The 24,742-nt window shown below is 42.7% G+C and overlaps 2 protein-coding genes across 3 annotated transcripts in view; one reads left to right on the top strand and one right to left on the bottom strand.

Annotated features, from left to right (window-relative positions):
- Positions 1–2,708: 2,708 nt before the first annotated feature.
- Positions 2,709–17,382, top strand: ABCG5 (ATP binding cassette subfamily G member 5). Its single transcript, XM_081833498.1, is given in 10 exon segments — positions 2,709–2,848; positions 3,434–3,563; positions 4,028–4,140; positions 4,142–4,242; positions 4,325–4,520; positions 5,268–5,449; positions 9,762–9,801; positions 9,803–9,948; positions 14,461–14,573; positions 16,097–17,382. Coding segments are annotated over 10 exon segments (1,350 nt in total). The 5' UTR covers positions 2,709–2,713; the 3' UTR covers positions 16,291–17,382.
- The window catches only part of DYNC2LI1 (dynein cytoplasmic 2 light intermediate chain 1), a 55,668-nt gene continuing 35,971 nt past the window's right edge, over positions 5,046–24,742 (bottom strand). Inside the window, exons 14-15 of one of the 2 annotated variants that reach the window (XM_081833488.1) lie at positions 19,971–20,079; positions 5,046–11,307 (exon numbers count right to left, since the gene is read on the bottom strand). In XM_081833488.1, coding sequence (XP_081689614.1) covers positions 20,017–20,079 — 63 coding nt within the window. In that variant the 3' untranslated portion in view covers positions 5,046–11,307; positions 19,971–20,016. Of the gene's footprint in view, positions 11,308–14,961; positions 16,243–19,970; positions 20,080–24,742 lie in introns of those variants that run through there. The other variant, XM_081833489.1, reaches the window with a different exon arrangement.

Raw genomic sequence — 24,742 nt, 5'->3', positions numbered from 1 at the left:
GCCCTGGCTGGTGAGCACCTCAGCCTGGCCATGTCAAGCAAAAATCAATTCCAGAATCCTTCTATTCTGATGGCAAAAGGAGAACCCTCTTTTTTCCAGAATAAATCATACTGGTTTATTTATACATTTTTAACCTTGTTACTCCTTTGGATCTATTTCAGATGTGTCCTTCTTTTAGTCAAACCTTCACCCATGCTGCTGATCCCACCCCCTGGCTCCACTGGAACTTTGTTCCACAGATATCCCCTCTTTTACTTCAGCCTACTTGTTGTTATTTTTTAAGGCAGTGTTTTGTTTCTTTTTTCATTATAAAAGTAACACAATCTCATTAGAGGTATATGGAAACGAAACTCATTACCATATATATAAGTATTTTCAGTCTGTTTCTAGCGCCTTTCCTCAGGGCCCTATGCAGATAAGGGTAATCAGCAAGGCAGGGCCAGAAGGAGAGATTTTTGAAAAGGTCTCTGGAGATAGGCTAAGCTGATGAAGGAAAGGAGGAGAAGGGAAAGGCCAACTTTCTTGATTAGAAAGTCAGTAAAGAACTTTTCTAGTTGTTACTGTTGTGGGGGAGTTGAGGGAGGAGGAGGAGTAAGGAGATGGTTTCAGGGAGTGGCAGAGTCTAAGATAAATAAAGTGAGGAGAAGTGGGGGACAGGACATTAAGTGTGGCTGCAGGTTATAAACTGGGCCTCCTGGAAAGTTTTCAGAGAGTCAAATAAAGATTGGCATTGTTTTGTTTTTTTTTTTTTAAAGATTTTATTTATTTATTTGAGAGAGAATGAGAGACAAGAGAGCACGAGAGGGAAGAGGGCAGAGGGAGAAGCAGACCCCCCCGCTGAGCAGGGAGCCCGATGCGGGACTCGATCCCGGGACTCCAGGATCATGACCTGAGCCGAAGGCAGTCGCTTAACCAACTGAGCCACCCAGGCGCCCAAGATTGGCATTGTTTTTAATTACTTTTGGTAGCTGGATTATATTTGATGCAAAATCACACTGAGATTGGACCACACGGGACTCCAGGACTTATTTGGGTTACATAAGGGTAGCCAAGATTCATTCAAACCAAATTGGACTTTTTTTTTTTTTTTTTTACATATAAAACACTTATAATAAAATTTCAAAAACCAAACACTTAAAAAAAAAAACCTGTATTGTACCTATGCCTTAAGGGGTTTTTTCTGTATGCTGGACTTAATGCAGCATCTGAAAATAGGAGTCCAATGACCTCTCCATTGTCCTGGTGAATTTCCCTGAAACAAATAGAGTTTTTGCTGCTCTAGAGACTTTTGAAAAACAGTTATTTATTTTAACCTGACACATGTATTATATTATGACTTAGACCAAATTGGGTTTTATCGTTAATAGGCATGTTCTCCCTAGGGTATGGTGAGTCTGAAAGTGGCCTGAGCACTCAAGGGAAGCATGCTGCCTCTCCCATGCCATCTGCACTCCATGAATTGGAGCAGCAGTCCAGCAGTGACCAGCCTTCCTGGACTTTGTGTCTCCTACAGGTGGACGCAGTCATGGTGGAGCGGAGTCTGAGCCACGTGGCAGATTGACTGATTGGCAGCTACAACCTTGGGGGGATTTCCAGTGGCGAGCGGCGCCGGGTCTCCATCGCAGCCCAGCTCCTCCAGGATCCCAGTAAGTGGGTCCCAGAACTGCTACCTGGGCATCTTCCATGTGTCTGCAGACATTTTCCGTCCTTTTTTTTTTTTTACAGTCTCCATTTGGAAAGGGGTTTGTGTGGAACTGACATTACTGAGGTTTTTCAAACTGGGGACCCAGTTTCTTTGGAAATACTACATAGTTCCTGATGCTTTTCTCTCCAAGTACAAAACAGCTCTTGGACTTGGAAACACTGCATTGTGGGGGCTATGGAAAGCCAATGAGTTTTGGTGTGCCTAGAACTTTAAGAAATGGCAGGAATTAAAGCAGGACTTTGAATGATACACAAAAAAGTGTGTATTTTGGAGGGAGGAGCTATCAAGATGGGGTAGCCAGTCACCTGCCTCTCCTGCCGGGTTTGGTCGTTCTCCCCACCACTGGGGAAATCTCAGCTCTTACAAGCACCTGGAAAAGAACGTGCTGCACCTGGATTCCCCACTGGGGCACACTACGACGGCCTGCTCTTCAGATGGTGGTTGGTCACTAGAAGGCAAGAGAGATGCTCTTAAGAGCCCTTCTCACCTTCTGGGTAGAAATAACCACAGTTGAACCCTCTAAAGAATCTAAATGCCTATCCCAGCTCAGACTGTTTTATGGGACAGAGTTTTTTGCCGTGCAAAGACCCTGTTAGTGTTGGAAAATGCTCCACATGAAGTGAGGTTATGTCTTTTTAACCAGCCTCTTCTCAGCCTTTTGAAAACAACTTGGTGCCCACTAGCCAGCCCTTGTTCTTTGTCATGGTCCTCTGGGCAGAGCCCAAACAGTCCATAGTATCTTGTAGCAGCCCTCTCCCCTCAAGGATTAAGGCCAAGATGTGGTCTGGAACTGGGAGGTGGGTCCTCTGAGGTCAGGCTCCTTCGCTTGGGCTCCGGCTGAAAGCCAGTTTACATGCAGGTACTTCTCACGGTGCACTGTTTGGATAGGGCAAGATGGGATGGGTTAAGACATCTCCATAAGGAACTGTTCAAAATTCTGAGTTTAGAGTCCGTAGCCCAGTCTTGTCAGTGACTCAGAAACCCGACCCTTCCTTGCCTGCAGAGGTCATGCTGTTTGATGAGCCTACCACAGGCCTGGACTGCATGACAGCAAATCAGATCGTTGTCCTCCTGGCAGAGCTGGCTCACAGGGACCGCGTTGTGATTGTCACCATCCATCAGCCACGCTCCGAGCTCTTCCAGGTGAGGGGGAATCTTGTTCCTGCTTAACTCGTCAAGGGTGGGTAGATGTATGTGTTGAGCTGGGGATCGTGCGGTAGAGATTAGTACTTGTCAACCAGGGCCCTTGGGGCCAATAGGTCCTGATATGGGAAGGGCACCTGCCATGTACCAAATACTTTCTATGCACTAGTTCATTTAGTCCACACGACAATCCTATGAGGTGGGTATCAGTATTGTCACTTTACAGAAAAGAGGGAGACTTAGAAATGATGCAAAATTGAGTCAAGGATCTGAGATTAAATAAACATCTAGTCCAAGGTCATTCACTCAGGAGCATGGCTGGTCCTTGATCAAACCCAGGACCACAGGCCAGGTCCAGGAGTTCTTTTCCACTCCAGATGTGATGCTGGGCCCAGGCCAGATGCAGCACGATGCACACTGGCAACGCAGGCTAAGAAAAATAGGGACATGCTCTGTGTGTCTCCAGTGGCCACAGTAAGAATCCTGATGCATGGCTGGGATCAACAGGGACTGACGGCTTGGAAATTTATTCTCCAGAGGATATGGTGACCTGATACACACTAATGCCATCGATTTTCTCATCAGCTCTTTGATAAAATTGCCATTCTGAGCTACGGAGAGCTGGTTTTCTGTGGAACACGAGCGGAAATGCTTGATTTCTTCAGTGGCTGCAGTTACCCTTGTCCCGAACATTCAAACCCTTTTGACATTTATAGTAAGTTTTTTTTTCCACATTTCCCATCATGAATGTTCATTCAATTTTATCATCTCAGATTTCTGCCTAGATGTCAACAGCACTAGTGGATTTTATTCTTGCTTTTGTTTTGGTGATTTCACTCTTTAAGGAGTTAATTTGGCCGGGTCAGTTAACTTGCCATAGATGACCTATCAGAATGAGGTGGGGGACCTCTCTTAAATTGCTGCATGTCCACTTTGTCAGAGAAAAATCAGCTGAGTTTCTAAATCCTCCCAGACAGCCCCAGTTGAATTCTCAAGGCCTTGCTGGTAGCTTTAAAATATTCTGATTTTATAGGTGGGCATGATCACCAGGTGTTACTCTGATGGCATGAGGCATTAGCTAGTACTCCTGAATCAATGATGAAACATGTATTATTAGCCATTGTGCATATATATGCATTTAAAAACACATGGGTCATTTCTTTGGGGAAAAAAAATTAGTGGACCTGATATCAGTGGATACCCAAAGCAAAGAACGGGAAATAGAAACCTACAAGAGAGTTCAGATGATTGAATCTGCCTACAAAGAATCAGCAATTTATCGCAAAACCTTGGGAGAATATTGAAAGAACAAAACACCTGAAAACATTACCAATGGTTCCTTTCAAAACCAAAGATTCTCCTGGAGCTCTCTCTAAACTAGGTGTTCTCTTAAGGTAAGAGCTTCACCCCGTTTTAGGTGGTTAGACATCCACCAATAAAAGAAAAAGAATTAAAACAGGGTTGTTTGGCTTTCAGGAGAGTGACAAGGAACTTAATGAGAAATAAGCTGGCGGTGATGATGCGTCTCGTTCAGAATCTGATCATGGGTTTGTTCCTCATCTTCTGTCTTCTGTGGGTCCAGAACGATGTGCTGAAGGGTGCTGTCCAGGACTGCGTGGGGCTCCTATACCAGCTTGTGGGTGCCACCCCATACACAGGCATGCTCAACGCTGTGAATCTGTGTGAGTGCCCATGCCCAGGAGGTGCACCCCGGGGGCGGGGAGGGCACTTCCTCTCTTCCTGATTATCTCCCTTCTCCAGCCGGCATCTTGCAAGACTCCATCATTATAAGACTACTTTGCTGAGCTAAACTTGGCCTTCTCCAGATTCTCTCCCTGGGGAAGGGTTAACTACTGAGTTACTAACATCTTAGTGTGAATTAGTTCACCAAGTAGATCTCCCTGAGGGTCTAAGGATCCAGGGAAACATGGACTTAGGAGCTGCTGATGGGGCAGGGTTTGGGAAGGGTTTTTTAAAAGATCATTCTTGGTATTCCTATCTTCGCCATTAGGATGTGCAGCCCCTGGGGGCCCAGATACCTGCCAACTTTGCACTATTCTTTTTGGAGCCAATTTTAGGACAGCTAGCACCTAATTTTCAAACTCTGTGAGAATCCAGAAGCAATACCTAGTTGCCTGATGTTCTGTGCCAAGACCCTGCACAAAAAGAGGACAAACTACCTCACATCATTCATGGCCCTTTTGCACATGTGTTCTTTGTGACAACGCTCCCCTGACTTTAGAGAGGAGGAAATAAATTTTGACAGCTTTTGCAACCATACTGTAATTCAGATAAAGAGTTCTGTGGTGGGAAGTATTTACAGTTCTATGGATAGCAGGTTCCCTCTTTCCATGACTAGGGAGCCCCAGCTGGTCCCCACCACCCAGCCCTGACAGAACTCAAGTTCAGTTTGGGCTAGCCCTCCTTCCCTTAGCTGTGTGGTGACCGGCTATTCTGAAACCTGCCTCTGTGCCCGGTTCTCAGCGACCAGGAGAGCCAAGACACCTTACACCAGAAGTGGCAGATGCTGCTGGCCCACGTGCTGCACGTGCTCCCCTTCACTGTCCTTGCCACCGTGATATTCAGCAGCGTGTGCTACTGGTAAGGGGGTGTTCAGAGGTGTTCAGTCTTCCTGGCAAGTTCCAGATGGCCAGTGGGACTGATGGAGGGGAGCTCCAGGGTGAACAACTCCCTCTTCTTGGCCCTCGAGGTCTGTCTTTGCCCATCAATGCCCAGTACAATGTCCTGTGCTTCCGGACAAATAAAAGAACCCAGCCAGGGCCACATGGGACCTGAGAGCAGACCCGCAGGACTACATGGTGCCAGGGACTGGCATGTCTCACATACTCTGCAGGGTCTGGGCAGGGAAGATTGCCCTGAAGTCGTTGGGATCCAGGTGCAGAGGCAGCAAGGAGCTGCCGAATCTCAATGAAGCATGGCTCCTGGGCTCCTGTCAGCTGGAGCGGCAACCCGCCTGTGACATCACGGGCTGGCGTGAGGGGGCTTGAGCAACGGGAGAGGGGCTGCGGGAAGAGGCACTGGGGCACCACGAAGCATCCCTGATGCTCTTAGGTTTTGAGCGATGGTGTATAGACAGTGCTGCTTTTTGTTTCTTAGAGCTTTTCAAAAATATAAATCCGAAAACATGTACTTATCTGCATGATCTGTCATCATAGGGAGATGTAGCTTCCCTAATTCCCGTGGCTTTCCCCTAAGATGGGGGTAGTACCTGGTATTCTGTGACTCTAGTAGTGCAGTGGTGCCCAGCTTGTCGTCCAAAGAGAACTTCAGGCAGTGCTTGGGATGCTGTCTTTCTTCAGGCCGTGGGATTCATGAGCAGGTGCTCCTGACATAGCCAGTATAGAGACCCATGGTACATAATATGAATAATTATTATGAACTAAGTAATACATAAGTAAAAGACAAACCAGGGTTTAGTAAGTTTGAGCTCCCAGATGAAGAGTGGGAAGGTCTTGGTGTAGGTGATTAGAAGTTGGTATCATTCTGGAGAGTGACAGAGGCAGAACCACTTGCTCCGAGTAAGCAGGGGGGTGGGCTCCCCACTGAGGGCGATGGCAATCATCACCTATAAAGGTGGTGCTATAATCATCCTTGTTTGTAAAGGAGCAAACTGAAGTACAGATGGGGTAAGTATCTTCCCCATCTCACATCCATTATCCCAGTTAATTACAAAGGAGAACAAGAGCCCATTTGGTTGAGAGAACAACTTGAGAGATGAGCATCATTCCAGTGGATAGAAAAGGGAGCAAGGGCGTAAGTTCAGGAGCAAAAACACGTTAAGACCTTTCCAGAGAAAAGGTTCAGTTGTGCTGTGGAAATGAAGGATTGGAAGCAGTAGTGAAGGATATGACTGGCCCCTCCAGTGGGGGAGGTGTGGAATGCCAGGCTAAGGGGCTGAAGTGTCCCTTAATGGGACATAGGAGGGGATTTTGAACCAGGGAGTGGCCCATCTGTGTTGGACTCTGGAGGGTGAGGCTGGCACACCTTGGCAGCAGACTGGAGTTAGGGCAGAGACAGCGGACAGCCTAGTGAGGAGCCTTGGCAACAGTCTATGGGAAAGGCAGAGGCCCAAACGGAGAGAGCAGCAGTGGCAACAAAAGGGGGTGATCACTTTGAAATGCTGGGAAAGTAGAATCGAATGGGCTCAGAAACTGAGGGGATTTGTTGGTCGTAAAGTCACGGATGATGCCTGAGTTTTCCACCTAAGGGAGTGGGATGGTGACAACATCATTATCAGGTTTGCCAGGAAAGAGAATGGATTTGAACACGTTGCATCTAGCATGCTACAGGACACCCGACTGGACATGTCAATCTGAGGTTTGAGTGGTGGGTTGCAGCAGAAAGAAAAAGAGTGAGGGGGCTAAAGGCCTGGGAATGGATTTTATAGGAGAGAGTATTGGAAGGGGAGGAAGCAGTCTGAGTGTAAACCTCAGGAGGCACATTCGGAGGGTGGGAAGAGGAAAGCGATCCAATGGCAGAAGCAGAGGTGGTGGTCAGACAGGGAGAAGGAGAAGCAGAACCAGGCAGCATCAGAGAAGCTGGGGGAGGAGAGCATTTCAAGGAGGTGTAGTTAATATCCATTCATATTGCAGAGCTTCACAGAGATGAGGCATCAGATTAGGAGGTCTTTGGCAGTCTTCCCAAAAGGAGCTTCAGTAGAGTGGTGGGGTGCAAGTCAGATTCAGAAGGGAACAAGTCAGGAGGGAGAGGGAAGAAGCAGATGCTGCTTGAGAAGCTTGGCGGTATAGGGTAGGGTGACGAGAAGGCAATGGCTCACATGGTTCTCAGGCTCAGGGAATGGATGTTTTAGGATATGGTAAATAAGACCGTCAGGAAAAACCATTAGATTGAGAGTTGATGAAACTATAGCAAAAGAGAATAATTCACAGATCAAGTTTCCAGGGTAGTGCAGGGTAGGGACAGGTGAATCAGGATAACATAAAATCAAGGAGCAAGTAGGTAGGATCCACTTGGCAAAGATAGGGGGAAAAGAGAGAGAGCGAGCGAGAGAATGAGCACAAGACATGGAAGATGAAAAGTTAGGGAAGATAAAGATAGCGAGAAATTCATAAAATGGGAAATGAATCCATCTACTGAGCACTGGGGAGAGAGTTTGACATTGGGGAGAGGGTCATTATTTTTTTTAAGATTTTTATTTATTTATTCATGAGAGACAGACAGAGGCAGAGGGAGAAGCAGGCTCCCAAGGAGCAGAGAGCCCGATTCGGGACTCGATCCCAGGACCCTGGGATCATGACCTGAGCCGAAGGCAGACGCTTAACCATCTGAGCCACCCAGGCGCCCCTGGGAGAGGGTAATTTAAAGTAGAGGTATATATTAGACATGAGGGACAGGCCATTGGAGCCCAATAAGCAATGAGAAAAAATTAGGGGTCTAGGAGTCAGGTGAGGCAGAGTGGATCTGATTAGTACAGTAATATGCTCTGTTCAGCACACCTTCAGGGAGAGAACTTAAGTGAAAGAACAGGGCTCCCAAGGTGTGGGGATTGGTAAAAGCAAGGAATAGCAGAAGGGGGTAAGGACCTGAGACAGCTTGGGGTTTGGGGAAATAGGAGACAGGAGGGACGCCATGATGAGAGAGAGCACTTTCAGAATCTGAAATCTTGGGAAAGAGGAAGAGTTCTGAGTAACATTTAAGTCCAAGATTTGGTGAATGATGCAGATTAGGTGGGTGGAGCCACTGGAAGTGATCAGGTTACCTAATTAGGAGGCACTGATGTTGATGACTGATCAGGAAGGTTAAAAAGACCTTGAGGATAATGATAGTGGACAGGAATGCTGACCATGGTCCAGATGCTCTAAAATCATCAAAGGTGAGAGAATGTCATAAAAGCCACAAAGGATTGCACTGGGAAAGAGAATTAATAGTACAAGCAAACTTCATGATTTGTATAAGAGGAAAGATAGATGGCCTTGGAGAGTGGTCAGGAGCTCTGCATAGAAGACATGCCAACTCCCTTTTCCTTACTCTACAAATGGAAGAAAGAGCAACCATGTCTAACGGTTGTTGAGGACATGCTATCACCAGGGAAGTGTATTTAGTGGAAGGAATATAAGAGTTAAGGGGCATGGATGTAGGGAGGTCTGTTTACAAGAAAATGAAGATCAAATCAATGGAAGGGGCTGGTAGAATAAAAGACAAGAATGGAATGGACAGACCTGGGAGGGCTAATTCACCAGAGGATGGCGGCAGTGAAGGGTTTACACGCTGGCAGCAACCCCACATAACGGGGATGGAGAAGCAGAGAAGCAGGCTGAGCGAGCCCTTAGCACGGGGGGAGTAGGCTAGCTAGGGTAGGGGCAGTGCCAGCTAGGCAGAACGTGGTCATTTATGGAGAAGCCTGGCGAGTTCAGCCACTCTACTAATTGCCCCGGTTGTGACCACTGTTCAAGCGTTAATATTTTTTTTAAATCTTTTTTCTTTTTAAAGATTTTATTTATTTGACAGAGACACAGCGAGAGAGAGAACACAAGCAGGGGGAGTGGGAGAGGGAGAAGCAGGCTTCCCGCCGAGCAGAGAGCCCATGCGGGGCTCGATCCCAGGACCCCGGGATCATGACCTGAGCCGAAGGCAGACGCTTAACGACTGAGCCATCTAGGCGCCCCAAGCGTTAATATTTTCCTCTGAGAACTGAAGGAACTGTAAAAGCGAAAAGGTGGCACACTAAATTGGAGCCAACAGAAACAATTTGTGCTAATGAATGGTCTCAAAGTTTGGCTCTGTTCCGAAAAGGCCTTTCAAAGGGGAGTTGGGCTTACCCTGCAAACTCTTCCCACCCACTGACCACCATGGATTTATTCATAGAAGGCACGTGTGGTATTCTTCTTAAATAATCCTTGGAGAGGAAACTAAAGACCTTATGTTTTTCTAGGACTCTGGGCTTATATCCTGAGGTTGCCAGATTTGGATATTTTCTCTGCTGCTCTCTTGGCCCCCCACTTAATTGGTGAATTTCTAACTCTTGTGCTACTTGGTATGGTCCAAAACCCAAATGTGGTCAACAGCATAGTGGCTCTGCTCTGCATTGCTGGGATACTTGTGGGATCTGGATTAGTAAGGTAAGATACGACAATTCAAAGGATTTTCATTGATGATTTGTGGTTAATGATCACTCGGTAACAAGAAATTAAGAGAGAAATTGCAGAGGAGAGCTATGTGATACTGGCTAAAGGTATGTATTACCTTATGGTCTGGAGTGTTTCTAGTGCTTGCTTATCATTATTTAGATCTGTTTACCATTTGTTCAGTAAAATGTCTTCACACTGAAAATCAGGAAATGACAATTTAGGCATGTTATTCATATGATTCACATGTAGTAACAAGAGGAGGAAAACCAATCCATCCTCTGGAAAAACAACCTATTATTACAAGGTAAATAGCATGCATTTAATTCATTCCTGCCCTGGCACTGTGGAGTGTCTCTATTCTGGTTCTCAATTCCCAGTTTTTTTTAGGAAGTAAGAACAGTCAGATAGCTTGCATGATAAAAGACTGACCAAGAAAATATCAGGACTGGAAGGACAACACACATTAAATGTTAACTGTAATTATCTATGGGTAATAATTGATTTTAATTTTTTCTTCATATTTTCCTTTGTTTTGTGAATTTTTATAATATAGCACTTTATAAGCAAGAAAAAACATATATATACACACACATACATATATTTTAAAAAAGCAGTAGCTGAAAGGGTGGAAAATTTTAGAAGGGTGACAGTGGTCGCAGGCAGGTGATGTGAGCGGGATCTAGAAGTACTCTGTGGGTCCCTGAGGAAATGTGAAGGTGGCTGGTTCTTTGATTTAAAAAAGCTCCAGAGCATCCGCTATATGTAATTATATTTATATATTTATTTAACTCTCAGAGCAATCCATGTTCGGGTAAGAAAACTCAGCTTGGACTTGACTTTGCTATAGTCAAGCCACCGTGAAGACCCAGGCCGCACGCAGCTCCCTGGAAAGAGGACTGACCCAGGAGTCAGAGACTTCCTCTACCACTTATCTGCCACATGACCAGAGGCAAATCACTTTTCTATCTAAATTCATTTCCTCATTTATAAAATGGAGCTCGTGATCTCAGCCCCACCTGCCTCAAGGGAACAGGAGAAGCAAAGGAGATAATCAACAGGAAAGCACTTCATAAGCTGTAGTGAGTTATATAAGGGTGAAATATTATAAAGCAAAGTGAGCTGGTTTTGATCAGTTAAGGAGGACTATGTTTATGACGCCGTTATTACATTGTATTTGTGTTGCTTAAGTGATTGTTAGCATCTATAAAAAAGCACAAATCAAATCAAGCCAGCAAGGTACAGATCCAGCGTTGGGCGGGATCTCCTCTTGAATGTTTGAATCATTACCTGTTCCAGTCAGTCTGGCACTATTTTGTATATTTGGTTTGTAGAAAAAGGGGATTCATTGTTCTGAAAAGAGAGGCAGTGGCCCGCATTACCGAAGGCTCCTGGGTTTTTTGCAAAACCTCAACATCCAGGCTTCACCTGGATTCCACTCCCATCACTGAATTGAAACTCTTCTCTTCAGGGGCCAGCCACATCAACCTCCCAGTTATAAAGTTCACATTCTTCCCTCAAGTCATCGCCTTTCCTGACTGCCTGCCTGCAACATTTGCATTTTTGGCTGCCTCCTCCTTTAAACACAAATAGAAATAGCTTTGTCCTTTTTACTTTCAAAATAATGCAAGTTCTTTGGGGGAGAAACTGTACACAATACAGAAGTGTATAAGGAAGAAAGTAAAAGTTACTTAAGTCTCACAACCTTCAGTTAAATTTTGTTGTGTATCTTGCTAGACTCTAAATCTTTTTTTTTTTTTTAAGATTTTATTTATTGGGGCGCCTGGGTGGCTCAGTTGGTTAAGCAACTGCCTTCGGCTCAGGTCATGATCCTGGGGTCCCGGGATCGAGTCCTACATCGGGCTCCCTGCTCGGCAGGGAGTCTGCTTCTCCCTCTGACCCTCCTTCCTCTCATGCTCTCTGTCTCTCATTCTCTCTCTCTCAAATAAATAAATAAAATCTTTAAAAAAAAAAGCATTAAAAGATTTTATTTATTTATTTGACAGATACAGCGAGAGAGGGAACACAAGCAGGGGGAGTGGGAGAGGGAGAAGCAGGCTTCCCGCCGAGCAAGGAGCCCGACACAGGGCTTGATCCCAGGACCCTGGGATCATGACCTGAGCCGAAGGCAGACGCTTAACGACTGAGCCACCCAGGTGCCCCTTATGTAATCTTTAATGAAAATGAGATTGTTCTATTGTGAGGGAGTTAAGTATGCATCTAACGATATAATGTGGACAGTCCCGTGTCAATAAATTTAGATCTATGGTTCCTTCCGCTCTGAAATACTCCCAGGATTTCTAGGACGTAGCCTTATTGTCCCCCGGTGTCTTTCACAGACCTGTTTGTGTCCCTTTGCCACCCGCACGAAGCCTGCCTGCTGTTCCCTTGGCTAGCTCAGCTCTCTCTGAAAGCCCGTCATAGGCTGCTTCTGTTGCAGCCTTCCTTTCAAAGGATGGCAGCCTCTGGAGGCCAATAGCTGGGCCTCATTCGCCATTACAGTTCTTCTCAGTGGCTGGCCCACGGCCTTGAACCAAATAGGTTTGCAGAAAATGTGTGCTGAATCGAGTGAATGAATGACAACTCTCTCTCCCGGGACTGCCCTCACACTGGAACAGTCACCATCTTCTTTGGGTTTCTTCTTTGCTGTCAAACCACAAATGCACGTGGAGCCTCTACGTGCAGTATTCCACCCTGTGTGGTGCTCTACAAGATGACGGCCCATGGTTCCTACCTCAAGGAGGTAACTTTCTGGCCAGCCAGGCAGCCAGCCTCTCATGGCCATCATCCTGTAGCAGGCCTTTGTCACCTTATACTTGAACTACTGCTGTCACCGGGTCCCTTTTGCTTTTCTGCTTTTCCTAATCTGCCCTTATTATGGTCCCTCTACTTGCTGGTGCCACATTAATTTTCTTAGAACACTGATTTTATGGTCTTTCAATATCAACCCACTGCAAGGGTCCAAAACAGCAGGTTCTTGGCTGTCATTCCAAACTCAGCTTCAGATCCTCTGTTCCAGCCCTTCAGTCCCATATGCAGTCCTTGACATGCCTGTGCTCATACTGTCCTTCCTTCCTAGAATGTCCTTTCTCGTCCCTCCTTCTTCCCCAGGTTCCTACCTATCCTTTCCAATTAGCAGCCTCTCAGTGGGCGGATTGAATTTTGTGCCTTAGAACATTGCCAATAACTGAAAGTCATGGGGCTTGGGGGTCACATGGGAATAGGTAAAAACCATAAATACTAAGTACAAGAATGTCATGGACATGTGGTGCTGGATTATTATACTTGGCACAAATCGTTTACCACTGTGTATTTTTATAGTCTTAAGGATATATATTCTATGTCCCCAATTACATTGTGAGTTCTCTAGGGGTAGGACACTTCTTTTGAATTCCTCAAGCACTTAGAACTAGTGCCTCGCAAATAGAATTTAATACATATTTGTTGATTTATAGAAGTTATATAGTGGACAGAGGAGGCCATAAGGTCAGCAAAAAGACGGAAGAGGGGACAGAGTTCATTTTCTTTTTTTTTTTTTTTAAAGATTTTATTTATTTGACACAGAGAGAGAGAGCACAAGCAGGCAGAGGGAGAGGGAGAAGCAGGCTTCCCGCGGAACTGGGAGCCCGACATGGGGCTCGATCCCAGGACCCCAGGACCATGACCTGAGCCGAAGGCAGCCGCTTAACCGACTGAGCCACCCAGGTGCCCCCAGAGTTCTTTTTTTTTTTTTTAAAGATTTTATTTATTTATTCATGAGAGACAGAGAGAGAGAGAGGCAGAGGGAGAAGCAGGCTCCCAAGGAGCAGGGAGCCCGATGTGGGACTCGATCCCACCTGGGATCATGACCCGAGCCGAAGGCAGACGCTTAACCATCTGAGCCACCCAGGCGCCCCAGAGTTCATTTTCACAGCGAAAACCTGCTTGCTCTCTCCGTCCTCTCCCCTTGTATCATAGTTAATTCTCACTTCACACGCTAGCTCCTTCAAATCTCTGTTTAATCACAAATATCGTCCTCTAAAGTGATGTGTTAGGTGTGTTTTCTTTCATGTTTATATCAGTGGTGCTTATCAAAAAAAATCAGACACCAGTCTATCATCAGGGGATTGTTAAATTAAGATTTCTACTATAATGGACCACCGAGCTATAATTAAAAATGATGGAGTGCTATGCTTACTGATTTGGAAGGCTGCCTGACACATATGTTTGGTTGAAAAAAAGCAGGTTAGAAAAGAGCATGAAGAGTGATTCCACTTACGTAAAATTTTATAAACACAATACATGTTACACGTGTCACCAAAATGTTAACCATAGTTATTTCTGGGCAGTGGTGTATCTTTGTACTTCTCAGTACTGTTTGTCTTCCACAGTGAGCACAATTTTTATAATGAGAGATAAAAACTATATTCAAAATGGGAAACATAAAATGAGGGTTGCCTTTCTTTTCATCTGGTAGGATCTGTTACCAGAGCCTACTGAATTTCAGCTCACTCTCTTTTTTCTTAGAAACACAGAAGACATGTCCATTCCTTTTAAAATCTTCAGTTATTTTACATTCCAAAAATACTGTTCTGAGATTCTTATAGTCAATGAGTTCTATGGACAGAATTTCACTTGTGGTAAGTACTCTATTTTGGATTTTTTTTTTTTTTTTTTTACATATTACTCTGAGGAAGCAGTTCCCTGAGGGAAATGTTATTTTTTAAGTAAAAGCTGTAAATAGATTTAAAACCTTGTTTTGAAATAAAAGTCTAACAGTTTCTCTGATTTTTAAAATAAAAGTCAAGTTAGTCACCTGTCAAAGGCCAACAGCTTAAGGCCACTCTGATGTTTTTAGAAAACAATAGACCTGGGGCACCTGGCTGGCTCAGTGGGAAGAGCATGCAACTCTTGATCTTGGGGTTGTAAGTTTGGGGGTAGAAATTACTTAAAATCTTTAAAGAAAAATGATAGACCTAATGTACACCAAGGTAAACTCTAGTTCTAGTATACTCTGGGTAGAATCAGTTTCTTTTTGTTTTTGTTTTTTAAGATTTTATTTATTTATTTGACAGAGAGAGACACAGCGAGAGAGGGAACACAAGCAGGGGGAGTGGGAGAGGGAGAAGCAGGCTTCCCGTGGAGCAGGGAGCCCGATGCGGGGCTCGATCCCAGGACCCTGGGACCATGACCTGAGCCGAAGGCAGACGCTTAACGACTGAGCCACCCAGGCGCCCCTCTTTTTGTTTTTGTAAGATTTTATTTATTTGAGAGAGAGAGCATGCTTGCATGAGAGTGGGGGGTGGGCAGAAGGAGAGAACCTAGAGCAGACTGAGCGCAGAGCCGTACACAGGGCTCAACCCCAAGATCGTGAGATCAAGACCTGAGCTGAAACCAAGAGTCGGGTGCTTAACCGACTGAGCCACCCAGGCACCTAGAATCAGTTTCTGTACATACTGAACAGAACAGGTTGAAGCAGGCTGCAGTGGCATCTTGTTCCCTAAAAATGTATGTAGTATATAGCTGAGTAAAGCCACTTTTGGCAAAAGTCTGTTCCCCAATCCCATGAGAGGCAGTGGGAGTATAACAAGGTCCTTCTGGCCATGAAAATTCCAAGCCACTTCACAAAGGCAACTAAAGAACAGGGCAGAATTTAGTAGTTCTAAATATTTTTAGGTGGTAATAGCAGTAACCTTAGGATATTCAGTACTAGATGATCATAAGTGATCATGATTTTTATCAGTACTATGGTAATGAGTTTATACCCCAAATGGAAACCCATTTTTTTTTTTTTTAAGATTTTATTTATTTGACAGAGACACAGCGAGAGAGGAACACAAGCAGGGGGAGTGGGAGAGGGAGAAGCAGGCTTCCCGCTGAGCAGGGAGCCCGATGTGGGGCTCCATCCCAGGACCCGGGGATCATGACCTGAGCTGAAGACAGATGCTTAACAATTGAGGCACCCCGAAACGAACCCATTTCCATCTTCAAATGAAGCCAGGACCCAGAACACTCACTATTGTTTCATCTAAAAATGAATTCCAGGGTCTCTTAAATGTCCTGTATCTTTCATGATGAAGGGTACTCAGGGGGCAGTTGGTAAATACTTGATGAAAGTACCTGGGAAGCATCATATCTGATACTGTCCATCTTTTCCCTGCAGGCAGCTCAGATGGTTCTGTGACAACTAATCCAATGTGTGCCTTCACTCAAGGAATTCAGTTCATTGAGATAATCTGCCCGGGTGCAACATCCAGATTCACAACAAACTTCCTGACTTTGTATGCCTTTATCCCAGTTCTTGTCATCCTAGGAATAGTTGTTTTTAAAATAAAGGATCATCTCATTAGCAGATAGTAAAGAACACTGCTGCTAAAATGACCTTAAGCCCTAGAGGTGCAGGACTACTTTGAATGTCTGAAATAAGAAAGCCACGTGTTTCGTGATAGTACATCTTAAGTCTTTTAACTCCATCTGTGCCCCTCAGATCCATGCAGGCTTTGAATGATATTCCGACTCGCAGGGACATGTGCTATTTGGAAACTGTGAGTGAGCTGGTCCAAAAATGTAAATAGTAGTAATTCATAAAGTCATGGGAGACTAGTGTGACTGTTTTCTTTGTTCTAGACACAGAAAAATAGGTCAGTTAAAAAATGTTCACAGGGCACCTGGCTGGCTCTGTTGGTGGAGCATGCGACTCTTGATCTCAGGGTTGTGAGTTCGAGCCCCACGTTGGGTGTAGAGACTACTTAAATATAAAAAAAAAATTGTTTTAATTATGCTTACAAACAAAATTATGCTTACATTTGATAAAAGATTTGTTAAAAAGAAAATTTGAGTGGTTATTGACTGTAAGTAACAAAAAAGAGTTGTGGGTTTGAGTGAAGCAAAGCATCCTGCAAAATTGGGGGATGGGTGGGAATGCTTTATCATTGAAAAACCCACATTTATGTGTACATGTCCACATGAGGGTCTGAGTTACCCAGTCATACTGAAAGGATGTTGGACAGATGCTGGATGATGAAGACCCCTGATACAGAGCACCTGGTGATTTTTTGGGAGATAAAAATGAAAACCTGCGGGAATGGGCTGAACTGAGATCACAGCATACCAGACAGACCTCAGGTAATGTCTTTAAAGATTAGTTTGCTGTTTTTCCACTTTTCACTTAGTTTACTTATAAAATCAAAAGTGAATGTTACTAGATAAAGTGTATGCACTGAGAAATGACATCTTTAAGGCTAGAGAGGAGGGGTTATTTAAGTCCATACAGAAAAGCTGTTCAGCTGACACAGTATTTACACTAAGAAGAACCGGGTTACACACACAAAATTCAGGTTCTTGAATTGTAAAGAGAAAGAATGCTGATAAATATAGAGATACTTGTATTACATATTTTTAGGGATGAAATGATGTATATAGATGATTAAAAATGGGTTCTATACTAAATGACTGATTATCTTTCTGACTGATATTCAGGTAATTCACGTACAAATCTGAAAAGACCCTGTCTCAATGTTACCATGGTAACTCTGAGGGAGAACATCTTAGTACATGAACTTGTTCAGTTGCTGTGACCCAACTTGTAAAGAATGATAAATTATAGCGTTTGAAATGTCTCATAGCAGAAAAGATCATTTCATTAAGGAAACCACAGTAAAATTCTATTTCTTAGAACTGTATTTAAGGATCTGGAGACATTGGCAAATTACCAGAATAGTATTGTCAATTTTTATAAAAGGTCTCTGACACTGATGATTATGGTGTAATAGTTACATAATGCCTTACAGATTATATATGTCACATCAGTTATAGACAGTTCTGCAGATGATAATCTATTAAAGCAGTTCAAAGAGAGTCCCACAGGAACCTCTTTTGAAATCGCTGATTTCAACTTACTAAAGATATGGGTATGCACTGTAAGTGGAAACATTTCTACTATTCATATGCAGATGAATTTCATTCTAGCTCGGAAACATTTGGAAAATTGACACAGCACGTGACTTCAAGCTATTAAATGTTAGTGATACCATCTTGGAAAAACAATGACTTTCAACATGTGACAGTCTGTCTCAAGTCAAAAAATGGACAGTGATGTGTAAGACAATCAAATTATATAACAGAAATTTCTGTTACTACTGTGGAATAGGCTGTTTCTTTCCCAGTCAGTGGATGTTTCTGAGATTATAACGTTCAATATTAATTTAAAGGGAGCGCTTTCTCCATGGCACTTGGGCAGGGTGCCTGTCTGCACCTAAGACTGAGGGTCTTTGGAAACATGCTGAAACTCCTGTTGTCAAGAGTGCTGGAATCACATGGACTGCAAGTAGTTTATGAAGTCTTTTTTTTTCCCTGAAATTATATCCCACATTCTTTTTTTTTTTTAAAGATTTTATTTATTTGACAGAGAGATAGAGCACAAGTAGGGGGAGCAGCAGAGGGAGAGGGAGAAGGCTCTCTGCGGGGAGCCTGCTTCGGGGCTCGATCCCAGGACCCTGAGATCATGACCTGCGCCGAAGGCAGACGCTTAACGACTGAGCCACCCAGGTGCCCCAAGTAGTTAATGAAGTCTAATTACTTCATTGCAGTGATCAGGTAGTTTGCTTTCCACTCAGATACCACTCATCAATTTTGGTGTTCTTGGGTTTAGTAAGTGTGCTTATTTGAAGCTGGGTGTATGGTTTATTAGAGTGAACATATTTTGTAATGGAAATGGAAGAACACAAATGACTTTCTTGGTCAATGACAACAATTAGGCTTACTCCAGATTGAACTTGGCTAGCAGGTACACAAATTCATAGGATCGAGAAGGCTTCTTAAAAGCTATTTCCCCTTGGAAATGATCTTTCAATATTACCAATTCATGAAGTTTTGGCCTGCTTATTGATAGAATATATCCTTAAATTTACATGTTCTTCAAAAAGTTATACTGGGCGCCTGGGTGGCTCAGGTGTTAAGCGTCTGCCTTCGGCTCAGTTTGCGCTCTCAGGGTCCTGAGATCGAGTCCCACATAGGGCTCCCTGCTCAGTGGGGAGTCTACTTCTCCCTCTACCCTTCCCTCTCTCTCTCTCTCACAGATAAATAACATCTTTAAAAAAAAAAAGTTATATTCAATGGGGCGCCTGGGTGGCTCAGTCGTTAAGCGTCTGCCTTCGGCTCAGGTCATGATCCCAGGGTCCTGGGATCGAGCCCCACATCGGGCTCCCTGCTCAGCGGGAAGCCTGCTTCTCCCTCTCGCACTCCCCCCGCTTGTGTTCCCTCTCTCACTGTGTTTCTGTCAAATAAATAAAATCTTAAGTTATACTCAAAATAAGTATGTCAGAATCATCAGAGATGCTGATTAAAAATGCAGATTACTGTACCCCATGCCAGACCCACTGATTCAGGATCTCTGGTTGTGGGGACTCAGGAATGTGCATTTTGTTTTATTTTTTCAAAGATTTTATTTGACAGAGGCAGCAAGAGAGGGAACACAAGCAGGGGGAGTGGGAGAGGGAGAAGCAGGCTTCCAGCCGAGCAGGGAGCCCGATGCGGGGCTCGATCCCAGGAGCCTGGGATCATGACCTGAGCCGAAGGCAGACGCTTAAGGACTGAGCCACCCAGGCGCCCCAGGAATGTGCACTTTAAATAGGTTCTTCAGGTGCTTGTGCCTGTGTTTGAGAGTCAATAATGGTATCTGTGAAAGTGACTCACCCAAGAACTCCTTCGAGAAGGAATTTGTCTAATATAAATGCTTAAACTCACACTGGTAACTGTTACTAGAGGCTCTTGCTTTCATAGTCCTGAAATGATATAAGCAGAAACTTATAAATGCTGAACTGAGTATACACTAGTTAAACTTATTAGAGAAAGGTAGAGTATTCTTTTTATTTTAAAAAATACTGCATGTAATCTCACAACTTTTTTCCCTTTTAAAAGACTTAAAAGTATCCAGAGAGTTGCACTAATACAACAAATGCCACTTTTCCTTCAACAAATTACACATCTTAGCTTCCTTCACTTATTACCATTATAGCTAATTAATAAAATAAACTTACTTGTATTTGGGAAAGAAGAAATAAATACACTATAGTTGAATTAGGTTCAAGAATCAAACTCAATTTGTTTCCAAGACTTGGAAGAACTTCTTTTGTATTGTTCCAGTTCCTAAAACAAAAATATGTGTTACTTAAGAAAAAAACTTAAAAATTAAACTAGGCACCTTAAAACTGCCTTAGCACTTTTTAGGTATGACAGTACATCCTTTATGGTATTACCATCCTCAAAATTTCTTGACAATTACTCTGTAAATTCTTATAATTAGGATTTATTTTCTAGAAATGTAGAGTCTTCAGAGTTTCTGTGTAGCCTAAATAACACTTAGAAATGCACTTATTAAAGATGAAATTATATAATACATATACGTACAAATTCTTTTAACTCTTAAAATACATTGTCATACTTTATTTAAAAGTGGTATTTTTGTTTCCTGTTCAACTCTTGCCAAAACTGGGTTGAAGTTGTCAAACTATCAATACTTAAAATGTATATATTCTTTTGACCCAGTGATTGTGCCTTTCAAAATGTGTCTCATAGAATAAGAGAGAAGAGCGCAAGGATATAAATAGAAGGATATTCACTGTGTATCCTGGGGCAGGACTGGAAACAACTTGGCTGTCTCTCAGTAAGGACGTTATTAACATCAGCGCTCGTTCACAAGGGCTTCATGGGCAGCCAGCAAAAATAGTGGTATATGTGCCACAAGAAGAAAAAGGTTGGAGCGAGGACGGGATGCCTCCACTTTGTTTTATAGACTTCTATATCTTTTGAGGGTTGTTTTTCATAATGAGTATATGTTACTTTTACAATTCATAAAATTCTAATATGGGTGGAAACCCTGCACGAGATGATTCATATGCAAAGGCATTATCAAAGGGGATTACCTCCTGGCTTCTTATATGTTGTTCAGTGTCTCAATAACTGTACAAAGTATATTATTTCAGATGAGCAGAAAGTGGTTTACTCTGCAAGATAAGGCAATCACTGTTCTTTGGCTAACATAACTGAAGTTCATAGTTGCCATGAAAAGAAAATTCCATTCTCATTTTCAGAAAAATTGTGGATTGTCTCTTTTATACCTATACTCAAGTTACTTAAGTTTAAATGTTCAAAGTTTTAAAACTGAAGACAGACTTTGGAAGAGTTTTTATATAATAACTCCAAAGTAGTCTTTGCAGATTGGTTTATTTTCTTAAAATGAAGTTAACTGAGTTCACCAGTCATCTACCATATAGGGTTTCAAAGACTATTAAGTCATAAGGAATAAACAGTAGTTATCTTGCTTTTAATTGGAAGAACTGTATTATTTTTACCGATGATAAGGGTGAGGACATTGCTTTGAGAGTCTTTGCTAAAGATATCTATCTCCCTTCTGCAGAGAGCAAACTGAGAGAAGAACAGGGCTGGTCACACAGGCCATGTCACAAAGAATGAGTGATGAGTGATGTGATACCGAACTCACCACGACCACTAAACCTTCAATACTCCTGTCATGGGAAGTCAAAATAATATGATTTAATTCTCTAAAGGAAGAGCAAGTAAGAGGAATTTTTTTTCTCTTTTTAAACATTTATTTGACAGAGAGAGCACAAGCAGAGGGAGAAGCAGGCTCCCTGCGGAGCAAGGATCCTGATGCAGGACTCAATCCCAGAACCCTGGGATCATGACCCAAGCCAAAGGCAGATGCTTAACCGACTGAGCCAAACCAGGCATCCCAAGAGGATTTTCTTTACACTGTAATTATTCATGGTTGCTTTAGAGAGCCATTTTAAAAGTGAATGCAAAACTAAGAAAGGTTTCCACCTTTCCTCTTAAGAACTTCTAAAGTTTTCAATCGTAAGTGGACCACAGCCTTAAAACACTTGAAATAGCATCTTCGATAAAGGACGGTAAGAACATTTTTCCCTAAGCATGTAAATCAGTGTGTGTTATGTGTTTAAATTATAGGTTCAGGGATTATAGACAAGTTGATTTCTGAAAACAAATTCAAAATAGGTATGTGTGGCTGGCCAAGAAGAGCTTAAAAATATTGTTTACTCAAACCTTTTCCTTGTTTTTTTTTTCTTTCTTTCTTTGGCAATAAAAATATAGAAAAGAGGTAGAAGGGTTCACTAAGTGCTTTCTATACGTATGTCCCCTTAAAATCAGGAATGCTTTAAACCTAGAGGGCTTTTTAAATTTTGGGAGCAACCTAAGTGTCCACTGATAGATGAAGGGATAAAAAAAGATGTGGTATACACACACAATGGAATATTACTCAGCCATAAAAAAGAATAAGATCTTGCCATTTGCAACAACATGAATGAATTTATAGGGTGTTAAGTGAAATAAGTCAGAGACAGTTACCATATGATTTCACTCATATGTGTAATTTAAGAAACAAATGAGGAAAGGAAAAAAAAAAACCAGATTCAACTTTAGAGGAAAACAGAGAGTTATTAGAGGGGAGGTGGGTGGGAGGATGGGTAAAACGGGTGATGGGGATTAAGAGTACACTTATCATGATGAGCACTGAGTAATGTAGAGAATTGGTGAATTGCTATATTGTACACCTGAAACTAATACAACACTGTATGTGAACTACACTGGAATTTTTTTAAAAAGAGAATCATTAAAAAAAAAAAACTAGAGGGCTTTTAAAAGTTAGCAAAAACTGAGGCAGTATTTTTTTTCATTTAAATTCAATTAATTAACATATAATGTATTATTTGTTTCAAGGGTACAGGTCTGTGATTCATCCGTCTTATGTAATACCCAGTGCTCATTATAACACATACCTTCCCCAGTGTCCATTATCCAGTACCCCATCCCTCCACCCCTCTCCCCTCCAGCAAACCTCAGTTTGTTTCCTATGATTAAGAGTCTCTTATGGTTTGTCTCCCTCTCTGGTTTCATCTTGTTTCATTTTTTTCCTCTCTCCCCCTATGATCCCCTGCCTTGTTTCTTAAATTCCACATATCAGTGAGATCATATGATAATTGTCTTTCTCTGATTGACAGATTTCGCTTAGCATAACACCCTCCAGTTCCATCCATGTTGTTGCAAATGGCAAGATTTCAATTTTTTGATGGCTGCATAATATTCCATTGTATATATATACCACATTTTCTTTATCCATTCATCTGTTGATGGACATCTAGGCTCTTTCCATGGTTTGGCTATTGTGGACATTGCTGCTATAAACATTGGGGTGCACATGCCCCTTTGGATCACTACATTTGTATCTTTGGGGTAAATACCCAGTAGAGCAATTGCTGGGTCGTAGGATAGCTCTATTTTCAACTTTTTGAGGAACCTCATACTGTTTTCCAGAGTGGCTGCACCAGCTTGCATTCCCACCAACAGTGTAGAAGGATTCCCCTTTCTCCACATCCTCACCAACATCTGTCGTTTCCTGACTTGTTAATTTTAGCCATTCTAACTGGTGTGAGGTGGTAACTCATTGAGGTTTTGATTTGTAGTTCCCTGATGTCGAGCGATGTTGAGCACTTTTTCATGTGTCTGTTGGCCATTTGGATGTCTTCTTTGCAGAAATGTTTTTCATGTCTTCTGCCCATTTCTTGAATTGTTCTTTGGGTGTTGAGTTTGATAAATTCTTTATAGATTTTGGATACTAGCCCTTTATCTGATACGTCATTTGCAAGTATCTTCTCCCATTCTGTTGGTTGTCTTTTGGTTTTGTTGACTGTTTCCTTTGCTGTGCAAAAGCTTTTTATCTTGATGAAGTCCCAAAAGTTCATTTTTGCCCTTGCTTCCCTTGCCTTTGGAGATGTGTCTAGGAAGAAGTTGATGGGGCCGAGGTGGAAGAGGTTGCTGCCTCTGTTCTCCTCTAGGATTTTGATGGATCCCTGTCTCACATTTAGGTCTTTCACTCATTTTAAGTCTATTTTTGTATATGGTGTAAGGAAATGGTCCAGTTTCATTCTTCTGCATGTGGCTGTCCAATTTTCCCAACACCATTTGTTGAAGAGACTGTCTTTTTTTCCATTGGATATTCTTTCCTGCTTTGTCAAAGATTAGTTGACCATAGAATTGAGGGTCCATTTCTGGGCTCTCTATTCTGTTCCATTGATCTCTGCGTCTGTTTTTTGTGCCAGTACCACACTGTCTTGATGATGACAGCTTTGTAATAGAGCTTGAAGTCCGGAATTGTGATGCCACCAGCTTTGCTTTTCTTTTTCAACATTCCTCTGGCTATTCGGGGCCTTTTCTGGTTCCATACAAATTTTAGGATTATTTCAGTTCTGTGAAAAAAGTTTATGGTATTTTTTTTGATAGGGACTTCACTGAATGTGTAGATTGCTCTAAGTAACATAGACGTTTTCACAATATTTGTTCTTCCAATTCATGAGCATGGAACGTTTTCCATTTCTTTGTGTCTTCCTCAATTTCTTTCATGAGTGTTCTATAGTTTCCTGAGTACAGATCCTTTGCCTCCTTGGGATCAACTCCTTAATTTCTCTTTCTTCTGTCTCATTGCTGGTGTATAGACCCAACTGATTTCTGTGCATTGATTTTATATCCTGCCACTTCGCTGAATTCCTGTATGAGTTCTAGCAATTTTGGGGTGGAGTCTTTCGGGTTTTCCACATGGAGTATAAAGAGTAGAGCAGAATCAATGAAATAGAAACCAAAAGAACAGTAGAATAGATCAACGAAACTAAGAGCTAGTTTTTTGAAAGAACTAATAAGATTGAAAAAACCCTGGCCAGACTTATCAAAAAGAATAAAGGACCCAAATAAAATCATGAATGAAAGAGGAGAGATCACA

Source organism: Leptonychotes weddellii, chromosome 10 (genome assembly GCF_054177405.1).
Source record: "Leptonychotes weddellii isolate Sample4059 chromosome 10, ASM5417740v2, whole genome shotgun sequence".
NCBI lineage: Eukaryota > Metazoa > Chordata > Mammalia > Carnivora > Phocidae > Leptonychotes > Leptonychotes weddellii.
The sequence above is the reverse complement of the archived record's forward strand: the minus strand, read 5'-3'. Positions and strand labels throughout refer to the sequence as shown.